The sequence below is a fragment of the Perca fluviatilis genome, chromosome 5 (assembly GCF_010015445.1).
Source record: "Perca fluviatilis chromosome 5, GENO_Pfluv_1.0, whole genome shotgun sequence".
Lineage (NCBI taxonomy): Eukaryota > Metazoa > Chordata > Actinopteri > Perciformes > Percidae > Perca > Perca fluviatilis.
This window is the reverse complement of record NC_053116.1, coordinates 23,214,052-23,232,774: the sequence shown is the minus strand read 5'-3', so window position 1 is coordinate 23,232,774 and position 18,723 is coordinate 23,214,052. Positions and strand designations below refer to the sequence as shown.

Sequence of the window (18,723 nt, the reverse complement as noted above, 5' to 3'; positions counted from 1 at the left end):
ATGTAAGCAAGACTCATACAAACGACACTCAAACCTTGTTATGCAATGAAAATAGGCCTAGTAAGCTTTATTGCTCACCCTAACTTTCTTTAATCACAGATTTAGAGTGTAGACTGTCAACACAGGATGACAAACAGGTTGCTAGATTTCAAATCTAGGACAAAAAGCAAGTGTGGCTGGTTTTGACACGATGGTATTGTACAGCCAAACAAACAAGTAATTTATCTTTCTGTAGATCCAAAGCATATCATCAGGGAAGAGTAGGAGTTACATACCAGCTTTTATTACACACAGCTCATTGGTGGACAGTGGACACACCACATACCATCACGTGTCCATTATGTCACAGTTAACAGGCATGGAGTCATATTTGGTCTCCAGTTAAAATCATGGTGTTTGTTGTTGTTGTTGTTGTTGTTGTTGTTCTTCTTCTTCTGTGATCTTCCTGCTGAAAAGATGGTTGTTTATCTCCCTCTGTCCCTTTCTTATGGAACCCCCCAATTTAAAGATAGACAAATAGGCCTAGTTCCATTTTTTGCAGGATATTTCATCAGAATGTTCAGACATCAAAAACATGTTTGCGCCTACACCCCTGTCCAACCAGACCTTGATTGAGAAACATGAAAAGGCAATTGTAATCATCATGGCACATTCTTTTTTGATGTTAGTCATATCTAATTAACAAGTGAAGTGTGAATAAATAATATAGTGTTTGGTTTAGAATATTGTTGCAAATCATGCAGAAGGCAAAAACAGTTTATTTGATACTGAAGGTCAGGAGGGACTCGGAAGTTCAAAGTGTCGTTCTGCTGTGTTTTTTTTAAGCCTTGTTGCTGGTTATAATTATGCAACAACTTGAGAAAGACCAATCGCACACCTCAGAGTGATAGAGAAATACATCTCTGGCACTCCGTATGCGCGGTGGCGAGCACATGTCCCTACGTCACAGACAACACCCCCGTCCGGCCCACTGACGTAAATCATGAGCAATCACGTCGCTCGCTTAATACATCCATGGTCGCTCCCTGCATACTGGGATCACTCTATTCCTACTCTTTGATACAAACACGAATTCAACAATTGACTTAGCTAACACAAGTATGGTAGCTGTTTGAAAAAGAGAAGGATGGCACAGAAAGACACCCTGCTAAATCTCTTCGCCGGGGGGTAAGTTAAGTCACATTAATGCCAATGGTTCTACCGGAGGAAAGTTATTAATAGCTAACTCAAAGGTTAATGCAACACGAAGAGGTAACGCGACATTGGGTTACACTTGTTTGCTACATAAGTACAATAAGCCAACATGCTAACCGGTGATATATAAATGCAAGCTAGCTCGTCTTAGCATAGCACGATCCACCGAATGTAAGATGTTTCTTTCACTGTGTCACATCACAACTGTGTCTTCACTAGCTAGCTAGCTCACTTAATTATTATGTTAAAATGACTACTTGAAACGACTAACGTTCGTGTTACCTTTTTATATCTAGATCAAGCTAATTATCTAACTAAGGTTGTTGTCGTGGACATTGAACCACCCGGCAACATTTTTTTATTTTTATCAGCCGGCGTTAGCTAGCTACATCCGTGCGGAAGTTTGCTAACGTTAGCTAGCTACCGTAAGTTAGCAGAATTTCGCTGATAGTTTAGTAGGTCTGGAAGGTCGAATTCGTTCTCCGAGTAACAGTTGTGTTAGATAATGCACTATGTTAAAACTGACGCTATATTGTGTAACGTTAACCGTTTTTGTAATTCAAGACGAGTTATCGGTTAGCCAAGTGTCCCGTCGCAGTTGTGGCGCAGTCACGAGAGTAGTAGCTAGAGCTTTAGCTATGTCCTTTGGTATTACATAACGTTGGTATTACATAACGTGAACTTGTAACACTGTACCAACAGCAGCTCCGTGCTAGCTATCACCACCTCGCCGAAAATGGCTTTTTATAAACTCCGAATAATGACATTTAGCATGTGATATAATGATGAGCTTGGTGTCTTCCAGTTGTTGTTAAGGTCATATGTAAAAAACATTGGCTTGTTAAAAATGACGCCATTTTACCCTTGAAACGTTATGAGCCTTTACATTATTATTTAACTAAAACTATGATTTTTAAAATGCAAAATTATTCAGATGTATAAGGATGTTGACCAATTTGTTTGTCTGAATCATATCAAAGACGGTCTCAAAACATGCAGTATGTCGAACGCAGACAACAAATGTATGTTTTAACTCTATTCAACAATTACGGTACTCAGTAAACCAGCCGAGCTAGTATGACAACATTTGGTCGATTTCCAAACAACACCAATACTTACTTACTTAATGCACACGATGTAATTTTACAAGCAGGCTTGTCAGGTCCGCACTCTTGCACCCGTTCCCCTAGATTTCTTATCTTTGTGGTCAGAGGTCATGGCTAACTCCACAACACATGGTTACATGATGTGTTTGTTTGTCAAATTAGGCTATGCAATGTGGAACATGTCATAGGAATTATAATTTATTTTCTCTATAATGAAATGTTAAAACACTCAGATAGGGGAGACTAGTGACTAGTCATCAGTAAAGGGATAATTAGATCAAGTGTTACTTTTGGAAGGATGTTTGACTCTGGCTTTTTTAGACACAAAACTGTACAGAGGCTTAGCCTATTTTTTTCAAGACTAAGCTTGTCACTGACAAGGTGACATAGAACTATATTAACTTTAATAAAGGATGTACCAATGTAAAATGTAAATAGCTACATTTATTGAAATCTTTACATTATCTAAAACAGTCTTTTGTTGGGCAAATAACGCTGTCCAAGTGTAGTGTCTGAGTCGTAAAACCCTGTGCACCCAGATGTGTCTGGTTAATGCTTGAGTATTTCCACTGCGGAGCCAGAGTAAGGTCTTCTTTGACCATAATTGTTCATTGCACTTGGCCTGCTCTCCTCAGCTGTGTTATGATGGAAAAACACTGCAAGTAACCTTGCAAATAATATAACTACTTCATACAGGTTACAAACATCTATTGTATTAATATATTGCCTATTTTGTTTGTAAGATTTTAAACAAATTCCAAGTCCCATATCCTTATATTTGTGTGATCAATTTGCAGATGTAGTGGTACGGTGGGAGCCATAGTGACCTGCCCCCTGGAGGTATTGAAGACACGGTTGCAGTCTTCTGGTCTCGCCCTCCGACCCATCTACCAGGTCCAGCTGGGCACCCTAAACGGCACAGGGGTTATCCGACCAGGGACTGTTACACCGGGGCTGCTGCAGGTCCTACGGTAAGATGTTTGTTTATGGTGTTGTTAGGCCAACCGTGCTGTAGCATGCTGTGTGCGGTCCCTTAAGGCAGTTGTATTTTTCTACCTGCAAACAAAGTGTTCCCTACTTACAGATGATGCACTTTGCTGTTTATTAGGACTACCCTGTAGGGCCTGGTATCCCATATTTAGTGTCTTTAATTGGCTGTTTGGGGCGATACAAACTTTCTTTTTCACTAGTTCTTAAGATATGCATAAAACAATGTTTTTTGTGGTGTCTGTGAATGTAGCCCTTTTGTTACATATATTTTAACACCACAATCCCCAGTGGGCCAAGACGAAGGAGGAAAGGTTTTAACCAGGGTGCTGGGTCAGTGTTGTATTACACTCAGAGGACAGAGGCCACAGACTGAATCGGTCTGGACTGGTTTTCGGCTGTTGCTGTTATCTGTTTTAAGTTACATAATGCCTAAAGACAATTTCTTTTTTTGTCTTGAACAAACAAAATCTTGTCAATTTAGAGCTTATACTAGTTTTTCAACTTACTTTAGCTGATGCAAATTGATTTGTTAGATTTGTCTTTGCATTTAAAGGGTTCTATATATATGTGTGTGTGTGTGTGTGTGTGTGTGTGTGTGTGTGTGTGTGTGTGTGTGTGTGTGTGTGTGTGTGTGTGTGTGTGTGTGTGTGTGTGTGTTTGTGTGTGTGTGTGTGTGTGTGTGTGTGTGTGTGTGTGTGTGTGTGTGTGTGTGTGTGTGTGTGTGTGTAAAACTAACAATAATCCCCTCTTCCAGTCATTAAAACCTCAATATTGGACACTACTTTGCCCTGAAAAGAAGTCATTATGTTTTTAAACTCAGTTGTTTGAGAAGAGGTATTGGGTGTCAGTGAGAGAGGTAGAATGCATGAACATTGCTTGAGAGAAAAGGTTAGCATAACAGACGCCAACACAAACTGCAGTTGTATCCTCCCCTTTGTGTGGCCCCAGGCAGAACAGTCATCTGGAGAACCTACAAAGAGTTAAAAAAAAAAAAAAAACCCTGTTGGGATGTGGCTGATGTGACTAGACAAACACCGCAAAGGGCACTGGGTTTCATGTATGAACTTGCGCAAAAACAGCTTAAGTTACAGGACTTGCATAACACTTGGGATGATTGCAGTAGCGTCAGAATATGACGCTCCTGCAATCATCCCAAGAGAGGAGGGGGGGTCCTACTCTGACCTTAGATAGACCTTTTGAAGATATGTAGAGACAGTTTAACTTGTATATGAATACAACTCTGAAGTTTTTTAGTGTTTGACGTTTTTGTTTGTTTTTGTTTCAGATCAATTCTAGAAAAAGAGGGTCCAAGATCACTTTTCCGTGGTCTAGGGCCGAACCTTGTTGGTGTGGCCCCCTCAAGGTACTGTGAAATCAGTGTCTACACTGCACTACACTCTATCTCCTTACCCATTGCAGGTTTGTTTAACCATGTCCTGAAACTATGGGTATACTGGTACTTGCCCGTTGGTGTACAGGCTGGTGAAGAAGACAAAATGAAGTGTCCTTGTGTATTCAAAAACAAAGCAGAAGTTAAAGCTTTGGTTATGCGCACGTGTATTATACCACGGCCACTAACCAAAGAAAGGAGGAGGCTGTGTTTGTTTTTAACTTTTAATGGCTGAAAGCATTAGCTGGCTGTATAAACAGGAAGCGGTTGTCATCGCAACAACTTCCATGTTCCCCCTCTAGCAGTCTCTTTACTTGTAGTTGATTAGACTTCTTAACACGAGGCACATAAAATGAAGACCAAATAAGTAACTGTATTTGAAGTTTTAGTGTCACAGGGTTTAACAGACAAATATTGATTGGTTGATGACAATGGCTGGATAATAATTGCTCTGGCTTAAGTCAAAACAAAAGTTCAGTGTTATGTAGGTACACCGTGCAAAGTTACATTTTAGTCAGGAATTTGCCCTGTTTTTATGTCCATGTACCCGCACATTGAACAGTTCTACTACATTTGCGACAAAATGTTGATTTAGACTTTGAGACTGTTAAACTTAAAAAAGTGATCATGGTCATGGTTGTGACTACTTTCCCCAGAGTTAATGAGTAGCCGCAGCTCGATCATTTGCCCGGTAATTCCACCGTCCCTCCATTTCACTGGCCAACTTGGACATGTTCATATTCAGAACAGATCTGTGGGAAGCTGTGGTGCCCAGTGCTTATTCAGCCCATTCTGGTGCTGCTACAGTTGGTTCCAGAAGCCAAACAGAGAGAGCAGGCTGCTCTGGACAGACTCTGTCAAAGGCAAACACAAGTCCAAATGCAATAATTTGCATAATTACCCAGCAGTTATAAAACCACATTAACATATTGGAAATGCACTCCTATTTAATCACTGTGTGTTAATCTTTATAACTGCTTCTGTGCGGAGTTCTTACCAGTTTGTTCTCTGTGTTTCAGAGCCATTTACTTTGCTGCATACTCAAAATCTAAAGAGCTGTTCAATGGGCTGTTTGTCCCTAACAGTGGAGTAGTGCACATGTCCTCTGCTGGTGCTGCAGGTGAGCAGTCTGCGTGTTAGCACATGTTACATATACGTAAAACAGCTGTATAATGTAATGCAATCCAGTGACCTGCAAAAATATTTGTAAAGTTTGTATGTTGTGTCTACACAATGCCAACATGAACCTTTTTTGAAGTCTATCAAAAGAACAGTGTAGGCCTCAAAAAGGTCAATATCTGACTATTTTTGCAGATGCTTATGCAGTTTCTTTGTGATTCTGCTGTAATTCCCTTCAATGAACTAGAATGCAACAACGATGCTTATGAGTTACATTGAGGGGATGAAATTGATCTTATGTTACACTGCAGTGTAAAACTGAATTTGCTTCTTTTGTCCCCCGTCCTCAGCTTTTGTTACTAACTCTCTGATGAACCCCATCTGGATGGTCAAGACCAGGATGCAGCTGGAGAAAAAGTGTGTACACTTTAAAATTTCACCTGTCCTGTATGTACTCACATTTCACCAAATTCCATGTTTACCATTTAAATTTTTCAGTGTTTCAAGATGTAAACACATTTTGTCATCAGAAGGATGTGGGGGATGAATAAAATTTCAACAATTCTAAAAATACAAAATGTGATGAGTGGCTCTAATGGAAGGCTACTCTGACGTCTGGGCACCGCTCCTACTTGTTAACAGTGCTTGACCAGAAACGGACGTAGCTTTTTTTCTTTTTTTTGGGCTAATGAAAGTGAGCATTCTACTAATATTCCCGTTTACGTGTAGCCGTGCAAAACAGGATTTTTTAGTTTACCAGCGGCGGCGGACATCCCTCTTTCACTCCTTCAACCAGCTTCTCGAAAAGGTCGACGTAGCGATGTTTGCGCAAATCCAAAAACCTGTTGATATCCAAGTCTGTGATCATGTTTAAAAGTAGCTGCGTTTCTCCTCCTTATCGGGTCTCCAGCCTTGCAAACTGTTGGCTGGTTGGTTTGTGTACAGAAACCATAGCAACGCACAGAGCTGACCAAAAGCCTGCGGTGAAAACCCCGCTTGAGACGCATATTCCGAATGCGCTGTATGCATGTCCAAACAATGCCTCTAAAACCAGAATAATACCAGAATATCCCACGTCTTCAATGGAAAATGCTACATTTGGAAATGGGTCTTATTTGGAATGTGCAACCGGAATATGCTGTTTACGTGACCTGTATCAAATTCGGAATATTGTCATATTCGGAGTAATGGTGGAATATTGGTGTGCATGTAAATGTACTGAGTGTGTGTGTGTGTGTGTGGAACCCTGTCCTCAGTGAAACATCAACACAGATCAGAGGACAGAAACGGCGTGCCCGTAAATGACACCCATGTGTTCACCAAGCGTAGGCACAGCGCAAAAAACGCTTATAATGTTAGGGGAAATCTTGACTATAAATTGCATCCACATTTTGGAAAATTCTACGTTTTACAGTTGATTCCATTTTTATTATCAAATTCCGTGATTCTGTCAGTGTTTTATAAAAGCTTTAAATGACAAAAACGGTGGATTTACATTATGAAAATTTGTATAGGAAATAATCTTATTTTTTATTTATTATTTTTTAACAGCTACTGCTTTGACCACTTGGGCTCGCTGGTTTACTCTAGCGCTGACACAGCGCTATGGCGATAGCTCTGGCAATGCACGACTACTAAAAAGCAACAGCAGATGTTGCAACGTAGGGCAGGATAGTCGGTAGCAATATCCTACATATAGGGGAATTCGGGGACGTTTTATTTGTGACATGAGAAACACTTTGAATAAGTACGTATTTCCTCTCACAGTTGAGCAGGTGGTCTTTAATGTGTCCTAGGACACGTACACACTGCTAAAATAATGCGAACACATGCAGCTCAGACCACCTCCGAATGTGGTCTGAGTGATTAGGGCTCAATGTGTCCTAGGTCCTGTGCTTATAGCAGTCCACTTGTGATGGGATCACCCAGATCAGATTTTAATACCAGGTGAAAATGGTGCCTGAGCATGTGACCCGGCTCCATAAATACACAGTGCTGATGCACTGTCCTGCGTGCAGTCTATATTTACATTACTGAGTACAGGGCAGTAGTACCATGTGAGGATACAAGAACCAATCTGTTGACTCTGTCTTTAAAGAACACCTGTCCTGCAGCACAAAATAGTGATAATATGAATTGGGATTTGGGGGGGGGGGATTGAATAACTTTTAACAAAATTCAGTTCAATTATACTAGTTACTCATTCAACCCAATAAGTCTCTTTAGATAGTCTGGCATTGCAGATCTCCACAGCGCTGTGGTGTAAGGTCTGGCTACACCACACATACATTCTGGGATAGGAAAAAAAAGGCTTTGGGTTGTTTGCATTTCTTTAAAGCTATAGTGCGTAGTTTCTGTCTCCCCCATGAGGAATTCTAATGACAACAATTCTGTCGGTGCATCCACATGACACAAGACTTTTGTGATCGCGCACCACCCCCACCCCTCCTCCACACAGTTGCTACGTAACCAAGGAGAACACTGAGGATTAAAAAAACACGATGGACTCTTCAGAAGAGGTGATTATCTTCACTCGAGTTTCTGCGCACGAAAGTCGCCGGACGACACCAATTTATGAACACAGCCATGCTGAGAAATACAGAGAGTTTTGTGAAGCTGATAGTATTAATTAGCTTTGTATCAGCTCATTTGGCAATGGCGTCAATGTAACGGACATTCATTAATATAAAAAAAGTTTATGCACTATAGCTTTAAAACAATCACAATCGTCTTGGGCATCGCTAAGCTCCGGACACAGTGATGGTAGCTCTGCAAAATGGTCTCGGGAAGGAACTTGTTTTCGTGGAATATTTGCACCCTACAAAAGAAAAGGACACATACAATATTAAATGAAGTGAACTTAAATTAACTGGATACATGGCTAAATGTAATTTGCGCTTACCAGTATATCGCCGTGTGTACTTTGTCAACAGCAATCTCTTCCAATCGGCCCTAAACCGCCCCACTTTGATAGTAAATGCCATAAACAAATTCTTTGTAAATCTTTACCATCATTTACCAAAAGAACCATGCAGGCTTTAAAACTTTTCTTGAACGATATAGTGAAAAAATTATATTATGACTTGAACTGTTTGTGGGACTTGTTGGGCTATAGTAACGTGATGGGCATTCATTATTTTTGGCAATTTGAGAGACAATATAATAAAAAAAAAAAGATCAGATGATCATTAACAGTGTGTTTTAAAAAAAAAAAGAAAAGTGGTTTTGGCACTAATGAGCTTGACCTGTTTGACTTTTAGAGCCAAAGGAGAGAAGAAGATGAATGCACTGCAGTGTGCCCGCTATGTTTACAAATCGGAAGGGATTCGGGGCTTCTACCGAGGCCTAACTGCATCTTATGCCGGCATCTCAGAGACCATGATCTGCTTCGTCATCTATGAGACGTTGAAGAAACACCTCGCCAAGAGCCAATTCACCTCCCGGAACGGTGAAAAGGAGAAAGGAGCGTCAGACTTCCTGGGTCTGATGATGGCAGCTGCTTTTTCAAAGGGTTGTGCGTCCTGCATTGCTTATCCACACGGTAAACGCCAACATCCACACAACACAACAACCTAATGTCAGAGCGAAGTATTAATTTAAATGACTTATCGTTTTGTCTCCACAGAGGTCATTCGGACAAGGCTGCGTGAGGAAGGCAGCAAGTACAAGTATTTCTTCCAGACGGGGAGGTTAATAGCGGTGGAGGAAGGCTATGCAGCTTTTTATAGAGGACTCATTCCACAGCTAATTAGACAAATCCCTAACACAGCCATCGTCCTCTCCACGTATGAACTCATTATCCATCTGCTGGGAGAGTCCAAGTGAAGAAAATGCTCAGAAGTTCCTGACAAAACAATGGATGCCTAACCGAGCCCAAGAATACACGCTGAGAAAGAGACTTTTGAGAATGCAGCACATATGTTGTTTTAATGTGGTGCTACAGAGACTTTTATGGTGGAACTAAAGCAGGTTGTACTGTTATCCAAAGAGCTAAAAACATTATTTTATTGAAAGCTTGTTGGTTGGAGTTTTTTTTTTTTTTTTTTTAAATAACCAAAGTCATGGTACTTATTAAAACTCCAAACCTGTGATAAAGGTCATCTACTTAGAGTACTAGTGTTAAGTTAACTAACTTATTTTATTTTTTGTTATTTTATGACCGTGTTTGTTTCCTTATTTTAGTGGTAAATGTACCAACACACATGACTGCGAGGGTTGACCGTTTTAGTTAATGAAGGGAAGCAATGTAATGACCTAACAGATCATTTTTGAGATTTCTGCTTCAAAAATACATGTTCATATATATATACATACATACATACATACATACATACATACATACATACATACATACATACATGTAATACAGGCTTATCTGTATGTTTTCTTTGTGGGGAAAAAGATAGTCACCTTTTACAATACAATGAGAACTTGAATGCTTATTTGACCAATGGCTCAATAAAATGCATCAAGAAACTGCATCAGTTGCTGGTTGACCTGAATACTGAAGGAATGGTGTTAATACAAACCTCTATCTTCACTGTGATGAAAGCACAAGGGTTAGGGTTATGTGAGGGACTAATCGGCTGGTTCAGTTATTAAATCATTTTATCCCGAATTCAGCTGAATTTATCAGGAAGTTCTTACCTGCTGATGATAAGATTTGGCTGAAAAAAAAAACATTTGAAAAGAAAAAAAATTTCCTCAGTAAGAGCTCTCTTTAAGGAATTTAAGTTTATCCTACTTTTGAGACCATTCTAAATTTCTAATATAAAGTAAAGGCTCTCCTGTGCTTTCTATTTAACAAAACATAAGGTAGTTTGTTTTGCTGTGAACATCAAGATGTTTTCTAATCATTATCATCATTGTCCTGTAAGGATGTATTAGTTTTTTTCAGTAATGTCTGCTACCCATACAGTCACATATCATGCCTATAAAAAGTATTCACCCGCTTGAACTTCATGTTTTATTCAAAGTAGAGCTCATAGCTCAGCTTTTATGAACATAAAAAATATATTTGATGCCATAGTGGAAAAATAAAATGTGTACACGTTGACCTAAAAATATTATATATAATTTGGATGCAAGTAATCATCTCCTTAAAATCAGTATTGAATTCTTGTAAAAATTGTGTCAAGATGCATGGGGATCTTAAGTCAACATTTTTTACTCAAATTTTGGATTGATTTGAGGTCTGGATTCAGAATAGCTGATTTACAGAACTCTTAACATGGTTGTGTAAATCTGCGAGGCGAGAAAGCACAAGGACTCCGGGGAAAAAGCTAGGAACATCCATTAATGGGCCATGAATGCAAACACATGAAGAGAGAGAAGCTCTGTGTATCATAGGAAGTTGGCAGCCTAAAGAGACTCTTGGAACCACAAGTAACTCTGCATTCTGGGAGTGCAGTGTTCTGGTGGGGTAATAGGGTACTATGATGGTGCCGACCATTAAGAGCTTTGTAGTTGAGGTGTAGGATTTTAAATTTAATTCTGGATTTACAGGGAGCCAGTGCAGAGAATACGGGAGAAATATGATCTCTTTTCCTTGTTCTTGTAAGTACATGTGCCCCAGCATTGTGGATCAATTGGAGACTCTTAAGGGGCTTTTTGAAGCAACCTGATATTAGGAATTATAGTAGTCCAGCCTCGAAGTAACAAAAGCATACATAGACTAGTTTTTCTGCATCTTTGCATCACAGGATGTGCCTAACTTTTAAGGTTACGCAGGTGAAAAAAGGCAGTCCTTGAAGTTTGTTTTATGTCAGCGTTAAAGGATGTGTCCTTTTAAAAGATAACTCCAAGATTCCTTATGGTTGTGGGGAGGCCAGCGCAACGCCATCCAGACTGGTTATATCTTTAGATAATAAGCATCGGAGGTGTTTAGGGCCTATTACAATAACTTTAGTTTTGTCTGAGTTTAACATTGTAGGAGATTGTAGGTAACCCAGTGTTTTATGTCCTTAATGCATGCTTGAAGTTTAACTAACTGACTGACTTCTGGCTTGATCAATAGATATAATTGGGTAGCTGCATAAAAGTGAAAGTTTATGGGTTTTATGAGCGTTTCCTAATTAAATTGCATTGATGAGGCATATATAAGGTGAACAGAATTGGTCCAAGCACCAAAACCCTTGTGGAACACCATGACTAACTTAAGCGTGCATGGAGGATTCCTCGTTAACATGAACAAACTGAGATCTATCTGATAAACAGGACTTAAAGTAAACCAGCTTAGTGCGGTTCCATAAAATGCAAATTAAATGTTCCAGTCTCTGTAATAGGATATGATGGTCAATAGCGTTGAATGCAGCACTAAGATCAAACAAAACAAGTAAAGAGACAAGTTTTTTGTCTGAAGCAATTAAAAGGTAATTTGTAATTTTCACCCGTGCCTTTGAGAATACGGACCACAGCAACTTCTGGTTCCAGCGAGAAGCGAGGAGATATCAAATCAGAGAATTGGGATCCACACTAAATCCTCACTTAAAATTGTTATGTAGGAAGTCACACAACTGTTTAGCAACTACCTTCTCGATGATCTTAGAGAGAACGAGTCAATATAGGTCTATAGTTGGCTAAGAGACTTCTGGATCAAGAGTGGGTTTTTTAAGAAGTTTTATTACAGCTACTTAAGCTGTCCTGCGTTTGAAGATAAATCAGTACCGGTTGAGGGCAAGAGATTATGAATTTCATCTCTAATAGTTCAAATGTTATCATTAAAGAAGTTCATTAAGTCATCACTACTGAGATCTATAGGAATACGTGGCTTAATAAAGCTGTGACTCTGTCAGCCTGGCTACAGTGCTGAAAAGAAACCTGGGGTTGTTCTTATTTTACCCACTAACTTCACAATCTCCCCAGGCCAGGGCCTGCCTCAGAGGAAGTGTCTCTGTTCTGGATGAATCGTGGACCATCACGGACACAAATGAGGTACTTAAAATGCTAAAACATTTGTTTACAATACAAAAGAAAAAAAACACAGGAAAGCCTAGTCATCTCTGACAGGAACAAATGCCTCAGGACATTTATTGTGTTAGTCACCAGTGTGAAATCTTTCCTCAACTATGAATCATACCTTCCTTGGAGTGGTTTTTGGTTGATTGATCCACATTGTCCTCTACAACTAGAAAGAACAGGCACATGACCAGGAAAACTTTTCAAGCTGCTATGTTATGAAAAACCCCTTCTACAGTCATTTCTCTTCCTCATAAGTTAATGTATGAATGACATTACAACAATGAGACATTTTCCCAGAAGAAAATTTAGACTTGTCACAGTGGGTGAACAACACAGGGGTAAATAATTAAAGTAATGATGACTGAATTCCATTTAGAGATGCTTTGATTTCAGGTTTCTTGTATTGTTCATGCTTGTCACTCTCACTGGAACACATGAATAGAGCAGAGCCATTGCTAGAGTTTGTAGGTTAACACCTGTGCTTTTCCTACTATGAGAAGTCAAACTGTCTGCTGTGAATTTTAGTATGAAATTCCCTATTTGTGCATCCAGTGTTTCCATGCTGAGCCTTGGTACAGGGATAACAAAGTGGAATTTTGGCTGTGACTTTAATCAAGCCTTTATGTCCATGATTAAGACAACATATTTAATGCCAAATATATAGCTAGACCTTAGGCTATTAACGGAATTAGTTATTTTGGAGTGCCCTTGACTTGGTTGAATTAGAGTGCTAGCTAGCTAATTAGATTCAGCTCCGCTTATGTGTTTATGCCTTTTGCACAAAACTTTGGATTTTTCTTTTATTTCTTGAATATTACATGGCTGACGCGTTTCAGCCAGCTAGCTAGCTAGTCTTCTGACCTTCCGGGTGTTGAAGCCAAATACACTACAGACACAGTAAAAACGATGACTTTGTCTGTATTTCTGGCTCTGTCCCGAGCGACTGTATCTATGGTCCCGAGTAGTGACCCTCAAGAAGGAGAAAGCTTACGGATTTAAATCATAGGTTTGAATGCAGCGCTGCGGCTTGTGGTGACCTCTGTCTGTCGCACGGAAAACGGTTCAGCACCGGGCTGACGTGTAGCTAGCTAATCTCCCTGATCGTTAACGTGAGTATGGCGGCCTGACGGTATGTCGTTTTCCTAACGTTATCCTGACAGTCTCATGGAGAAAAAAAAAAAAATCATTTTGGTGACAGCCACCTGGACTCCTCAACATATTCACTTTATCTATTCTCGAGACAAGAATTAATTGTTTGTCAAAGAGTTGGCATCGGTCAGCTCTCGATCATGTCTTTCACGTTACACCCGCACCGTAAGTGTCAGTTGGTTAACGTTTAAGTTGCTTATAGCCTTAGCTAATGTCTTGTGCGGTCGCTAGCTAGCTTTCAACGGCTGTAAGCATCATCACTACGACAATGGGCTTCCTTCCCACCGCTCGTCTGATTGAAGGGTGAGGGGAACGATGCTGAGATTCCTCCATATCCTTTTAACAGGTGAGCAGCTAATACTGGTTAGCTAAGCTTGTTTGCCAGCTAACACTTAAGCAGGACCAGCTAACTTATGTAACGTTAGCTTGATTTGTGTGATTATGCAACGGGATAATGACTTGCAATTAACTGTAGTTAGCTAGCACATTGCATTGGTTAACGTTAGCTAAGTTTGTTGGGTCTAACTAGCTAGCTAGCTAGCTAGCTACCTAGTTCAAAATAAAGCAGTCTAACACAATAGCCCGTTATTAAATGTTTCCCTCATGCTGGTTAAAATGTTCAGTGTTTGTTTTAGAGAAGTTTAACTATGTGGTTATTTTGAAGGCTGTAACGTTTGTGGTGCTGTTGAATTGTATTGTGTGCCTGAGGGATGTTATACTATTTATCGCTAGTTCACCAAATGCTAATGTTGTTAACCGGGGTGAGCAAGGTATTATAACATCTCAAACTACAGCCTACAGAATGACCATAAAGTTGAATCAAACACCTCTCAAAACAGTTTCACACGAAACTGAACAACCTAATAATTAATTGCAGGGATGTTGTATTAGACCATAGTTTGGCTAGTCTTAGGTGTTACTAATAAAAAAAAAAAGCAACTGAGTGTGAATAGCTGCTATTGTTGGCATTTTCAATATATTTGATTCTGTATTCACCTGATAATAATTCCATGTTTGTAATTTCCTTACAGGCCTGTTAGGTGTTCTGTGGGATGGAGTTACAGCTTTTGGTAAGCCTGGGATTGATATCAACCTGCTGCATCCATAGCTGTTCCCACACTTTCTGTCTCTTAAGTATTGTTTCTCTGATCCACAGGTGGGGTCAGACTAGTTGATGGGGAGAGCAAGTGTTCTGGCAGAGTTGAGGTACTCCTTCACAACCAGTGGGGGACTGTTTGTGACCATGGCTGGGACCCCCGGGAGGCTAATGTGGTGTGCCTGGAGCTGGGCTGTGGCTTAGCTGAATTTACCCCTCATGGTGCAGTATATGGTGAAGGCAGTGGCCCGATCTGGCTGCGGCATGTCCAGTGCCTCGGACATGAGTCCAGTTTGACACGCTGTGCTGTTGCCCTCCACAATAACGCCTACTGCACCCATGAGAATGATGCAGTGGTGAAATGCTCAGGTGAGGCTCCACACTGTTTAGGCATTTCATCTACCAAGGAGCAGTGCCAGATGGACATATATTGGACAAATTCAAATACTCACTGCATACAATTTCCAGGATTCAAGTATTTCATATTTGAGTTGGTACATGTAAACACTAAATCATGTGTAGAGTAACATGGACATTTATATCCTAAATATGATAATCTAGACATATTACCTGGGACACTGAGGTGTGCCAGTTTGTAATCGATTCATTTAGTTTACCAGAAGGCTTATAGCATTTGCGGATTACTGTCACTGCCTTATTCACATTTTATGAATTCATGATATCATTTACATTTTGTGATTAACCTGTCTTTACTCACAGGTACCCTTTTAATGCCAACCCTCACCCTGCTGTCACCTCACACTGTGTTCTCTCCTGGCGAGGCTGTTCGCTTCAGCTGCAGTATTCTACAGGGTCACCTCAGTGACTTTCACCTGTACAAGCATGGAGTGTCTACACCACTGGTTACACAGAGGGCGGACCAGACCCAGAAAAAAGCGGAGCTGACACTGTCCGACATAGAGACTTTCCACCAGGGCAGCTACAGTTGTCAGTACAGGATCAAGAGCGGCTTTCCTTCTCAGCTGCTCAGCTCTCCACCTAGCAACTCCATCAACATCACTGTTGGTACGTCATATAATCACACTGTCTAATCAATATAAGTCTGTTGCACCAATGGCCATTACCATAGCATGTAGTTTTGTTGTGCTATCTATATAAAGACATTTTTATTTTCTGCCCAAGTAAACCTTATGGGTGTGACCAATTTTAATTTCTCTTAAGTCCCTCGCCTTGAATTAGGTTCAAGGTGAATTTTTTTTCCCCCACATTTCTTTACTCCTAACTTACAGCACATAGGATGTGTAATATACAAGACAAACAAAAATAATAATCTAAGCCCAAAAGGCAGTTTACCTTTAGCCAGCTCCATTTGCTGAGGAAGATTTGTGAGATGCAGTTGAAAGCTCCAAAAAGCGAGGTAAGTCTTTGAGAACCTTTTTGGGTTTAGGTTATTTTGTCACACATTTTTATTTTTCACTGCTACTCTGTATTATCGTTCTTTGCATCATTTCAGCTGTTTTTCATATAATTGTCATGAATTAATTTTGATTTATTTCAGTTTTCCATATTCACAATTGGTATAGGAAATTACATTAAGCATTTAATGGCTTTTAAAAAAAAAAAATTTAACAGATTTTTCTAGTTTGTTGTTAATATGACTCTCACCGGTTATTAATTAGCAAAAATCTTGAGTATAACCCCACCGAAAAGGCCATTTTATTTTAGAATATTTTGTAAAACATTTAAGTTTTAGAGGGAAAATGGTAGTTTTACAGTTCAGGCCCAAGCTGGGTTCAAACAAAATCCACATCTTATCAAGAGAGGTAGGACTGTTTTTAGCCCTGATCAAACCTTTGTATTCCCTGGAATAACTTATTTAATTCCTTTTTGACTGATCACAGTGGAACTCCTGACTCCACAACACTGGTACAACACGTCCACTGAGGCCCCGGCTGGTTCCGTCATTAAAGGCCACAATTTTAACATCACCTGCTCCACCCCACAGCAGTACCCTGGAGGTTCCTTCCAGCTGCGTCTGATCCGCTCCAACGGCACAGTGCGCCAGTCCCTACCTGCCCTCACACCATCCGTCACTTTCACCTTTTCCAACGCCCAGAGCTCCAACGAGGGCTACTACTACTGCCTGTATCGGGTCCAGCTGGGTGGGCGCACCTTTGTCTCCAGAGAAAGCCAACCCCTGCCAATAGCCATCAGAGGTGACACTGATAATAATAATAATCACTGGTATTCTATGTCAGTATTTCTGACTTGTACAGCTTTTATGTGTTCCTCTTTTGCAACTGTACTTGTATCAGTAGGTATAATCGCATCTATGAAAACCCATCCTGTATGTAACTTACAGATAACTCCTCTCACCCTCAGACCCAGATCCAGTACTGAGTCCAATGGGAATCAGCTGGCTTGTGTCAGGCCTGACATTTGTTGTAGCTGTCGTCATTTTAATCATTGTGGCCAAGGTGCTGTGTAACAAGGAGAAGAAGCCCACTGAACTGGAGCGAGAGACCAGAACCTGCAAGTTCCTTTTTCCATCAGAGGCCTTTAAGCTTTTGACAGAGATGTTTGTGTACCCAGAGTAATATATGTTCTTCTGTCTACAGGTGTGGACAACACTTATGTTGCCTTATCAATTAACAAGCTATGATGGAGTATGCAGGCAACAGATCACTAAAGGTATTGAAGGTCACAATTCTTGCACATACAGGGCCTACACAATAGTATTTGTACACCCTTTACCACAGATAGGTGATCTTTATTTAACTAAGTATGTGTCTTCTAAAACCAGTTGCCACCAGTGATAATTCAGGTGTCTCCTATTGAAAGGAGTGAATACTTCAGACTTGTTTTTTTTGTGTCCAAAACAAATCCACATTAAATCTACTTTTGATTCAATATTGTGAAAGAATAAAACATTAAAACTTCATAGGAGGGGCAAATACTTTTTTATAAGCACTGTGATATTTCATTTTTCATCTGTGTCCATATTTTTTATTGTGCCACACTAGTGAATTACAGTGAAGCATTTTGTTTAATCTTTCAAGCAGAATCACGAGTGAGTGGACAGTCAGAGGGCTCACACAGCATCCACCGTGGATTCAGGAGACAGAACGCAGAACCAAACCGCTTGGTCCGTCATCCAGCACACCTTCGGAGAAGTTGAGTACAGTTTGGATGAGGCAGTTTTTACTGGACTCTAACATAGACCTACATCATACCAAACTTCTGGCTAGTGTTCCTTCTGGGAAACAATGGCTTTTAAGTCTTGTATTATGGTGAGATGTGAGCCACTGGCCACAGAAGACTGACAGTAAAAACTATATCCAGTTCAAAGTCCATAGTGGTCCCAGCTAGACCTCAGATTCACTCGGACTCGGCTACTGCCATGGCGCCAGATGTTTGGAGTGGAAAACGGCAACTAAACGCTAAACTGGGGAAACTGTGATGTGGGTCCCTCAGGTCGGTGTAAATGCAGTTTAAAAACATTTTTGTATTTATTACCAGGTAACTCTAATGATAGGCTCTACTAGCTTGTGTACTCTTCTATGGATCAATGATCCTTAAGGATTAGAATGTTTTTTTTTGTATTTTAAATCTAACCTTACTATGCATCTTATGTATTTTACAATATGTACATTACTGCACTAAAAGTTGGTAAATAGAAGTTGTAGTTAAATAAAATACGGCTGTTGTTGGAGCTTCTGGGTTCAGTGTGTTTTGTTTGGCAATCTATAAATATTTCT

The 18,723-nt window shown here is 40.1% G+C and overlaps 2 protein-coding genes across 6 annotated transcripts; both read left to right on the top strand.

The window, feature by feature from the left end:
- Positions 1–979: 979 nt before the first annotated feature.
- On the top strand, positions 980–10,756 carry slc25a33 (solute carrier family 25 member 33). Its single transcript, XM_039801401.1, has 7 exons — positions 980–1,167; positions 3,098–3,271; positions 4,576–4,653; positions 5,700–5,800; positions 6,150–6,216; positions 9,060–9,340; positions 9,425–10,756. Exons 1-7 carry the CDS (start codon positions 1,127–1,129, stop codon positions 9,622–9,624), a joined length of 942 nt encoding a protein of 313 aa, XP_039657335.1. The 5' UTR covers positions 980–1,126; the 3' UTR covers positions 9,625–10,756.
- Positions 10,757–13,874: 3,118 nt separating this feature from the next.
- On the top strand, positions 13,875–18,677 carry si:ch211-150o23.3. Of its 5 annotated transcripts, none has more exons than XR_005639228.1 (8): positions 13,875–14,254; positions 14,940–14,978; positions 15,065–15,373; positions 15,725–16,030; positions 16,971–17,181; positions 17,348–17,497; positions 17,584–17,656; positions 18,028–18,677. XR_005639228.1 is itself a non-coding variant. In XM_039800719.1 (8 exons), exons 1-7 carry the CDS (start codon positions 14,049–14,051, stop codon positions 17,625–17,627), a joined length of 1,188 nt encoding a protein of 395 aa, XP_039656653.1. In that variant the 5' UTR covers positions 13,875–14,048; the 3' UTR covers positions 17,628–17,656; positions 18,025–18,677. The 5 variants fall into 5 exon arrangements, 3 of the variants coding, with proteins under 3 accessions (XP_039656653.1, XP_039656652.1, XP_039656651.1); XR_005639229.1 differs by having other exon boundaries at positions 18,025–18,677; XM_039800719.1 differs by having other exon boundaries at positions 13,875–14,073; positions 16,867–17,181; positions 18,025–18,677.
- The last annotated feature ends 46 nt before the right edge of the window (positions 18,678–18,723 follow it).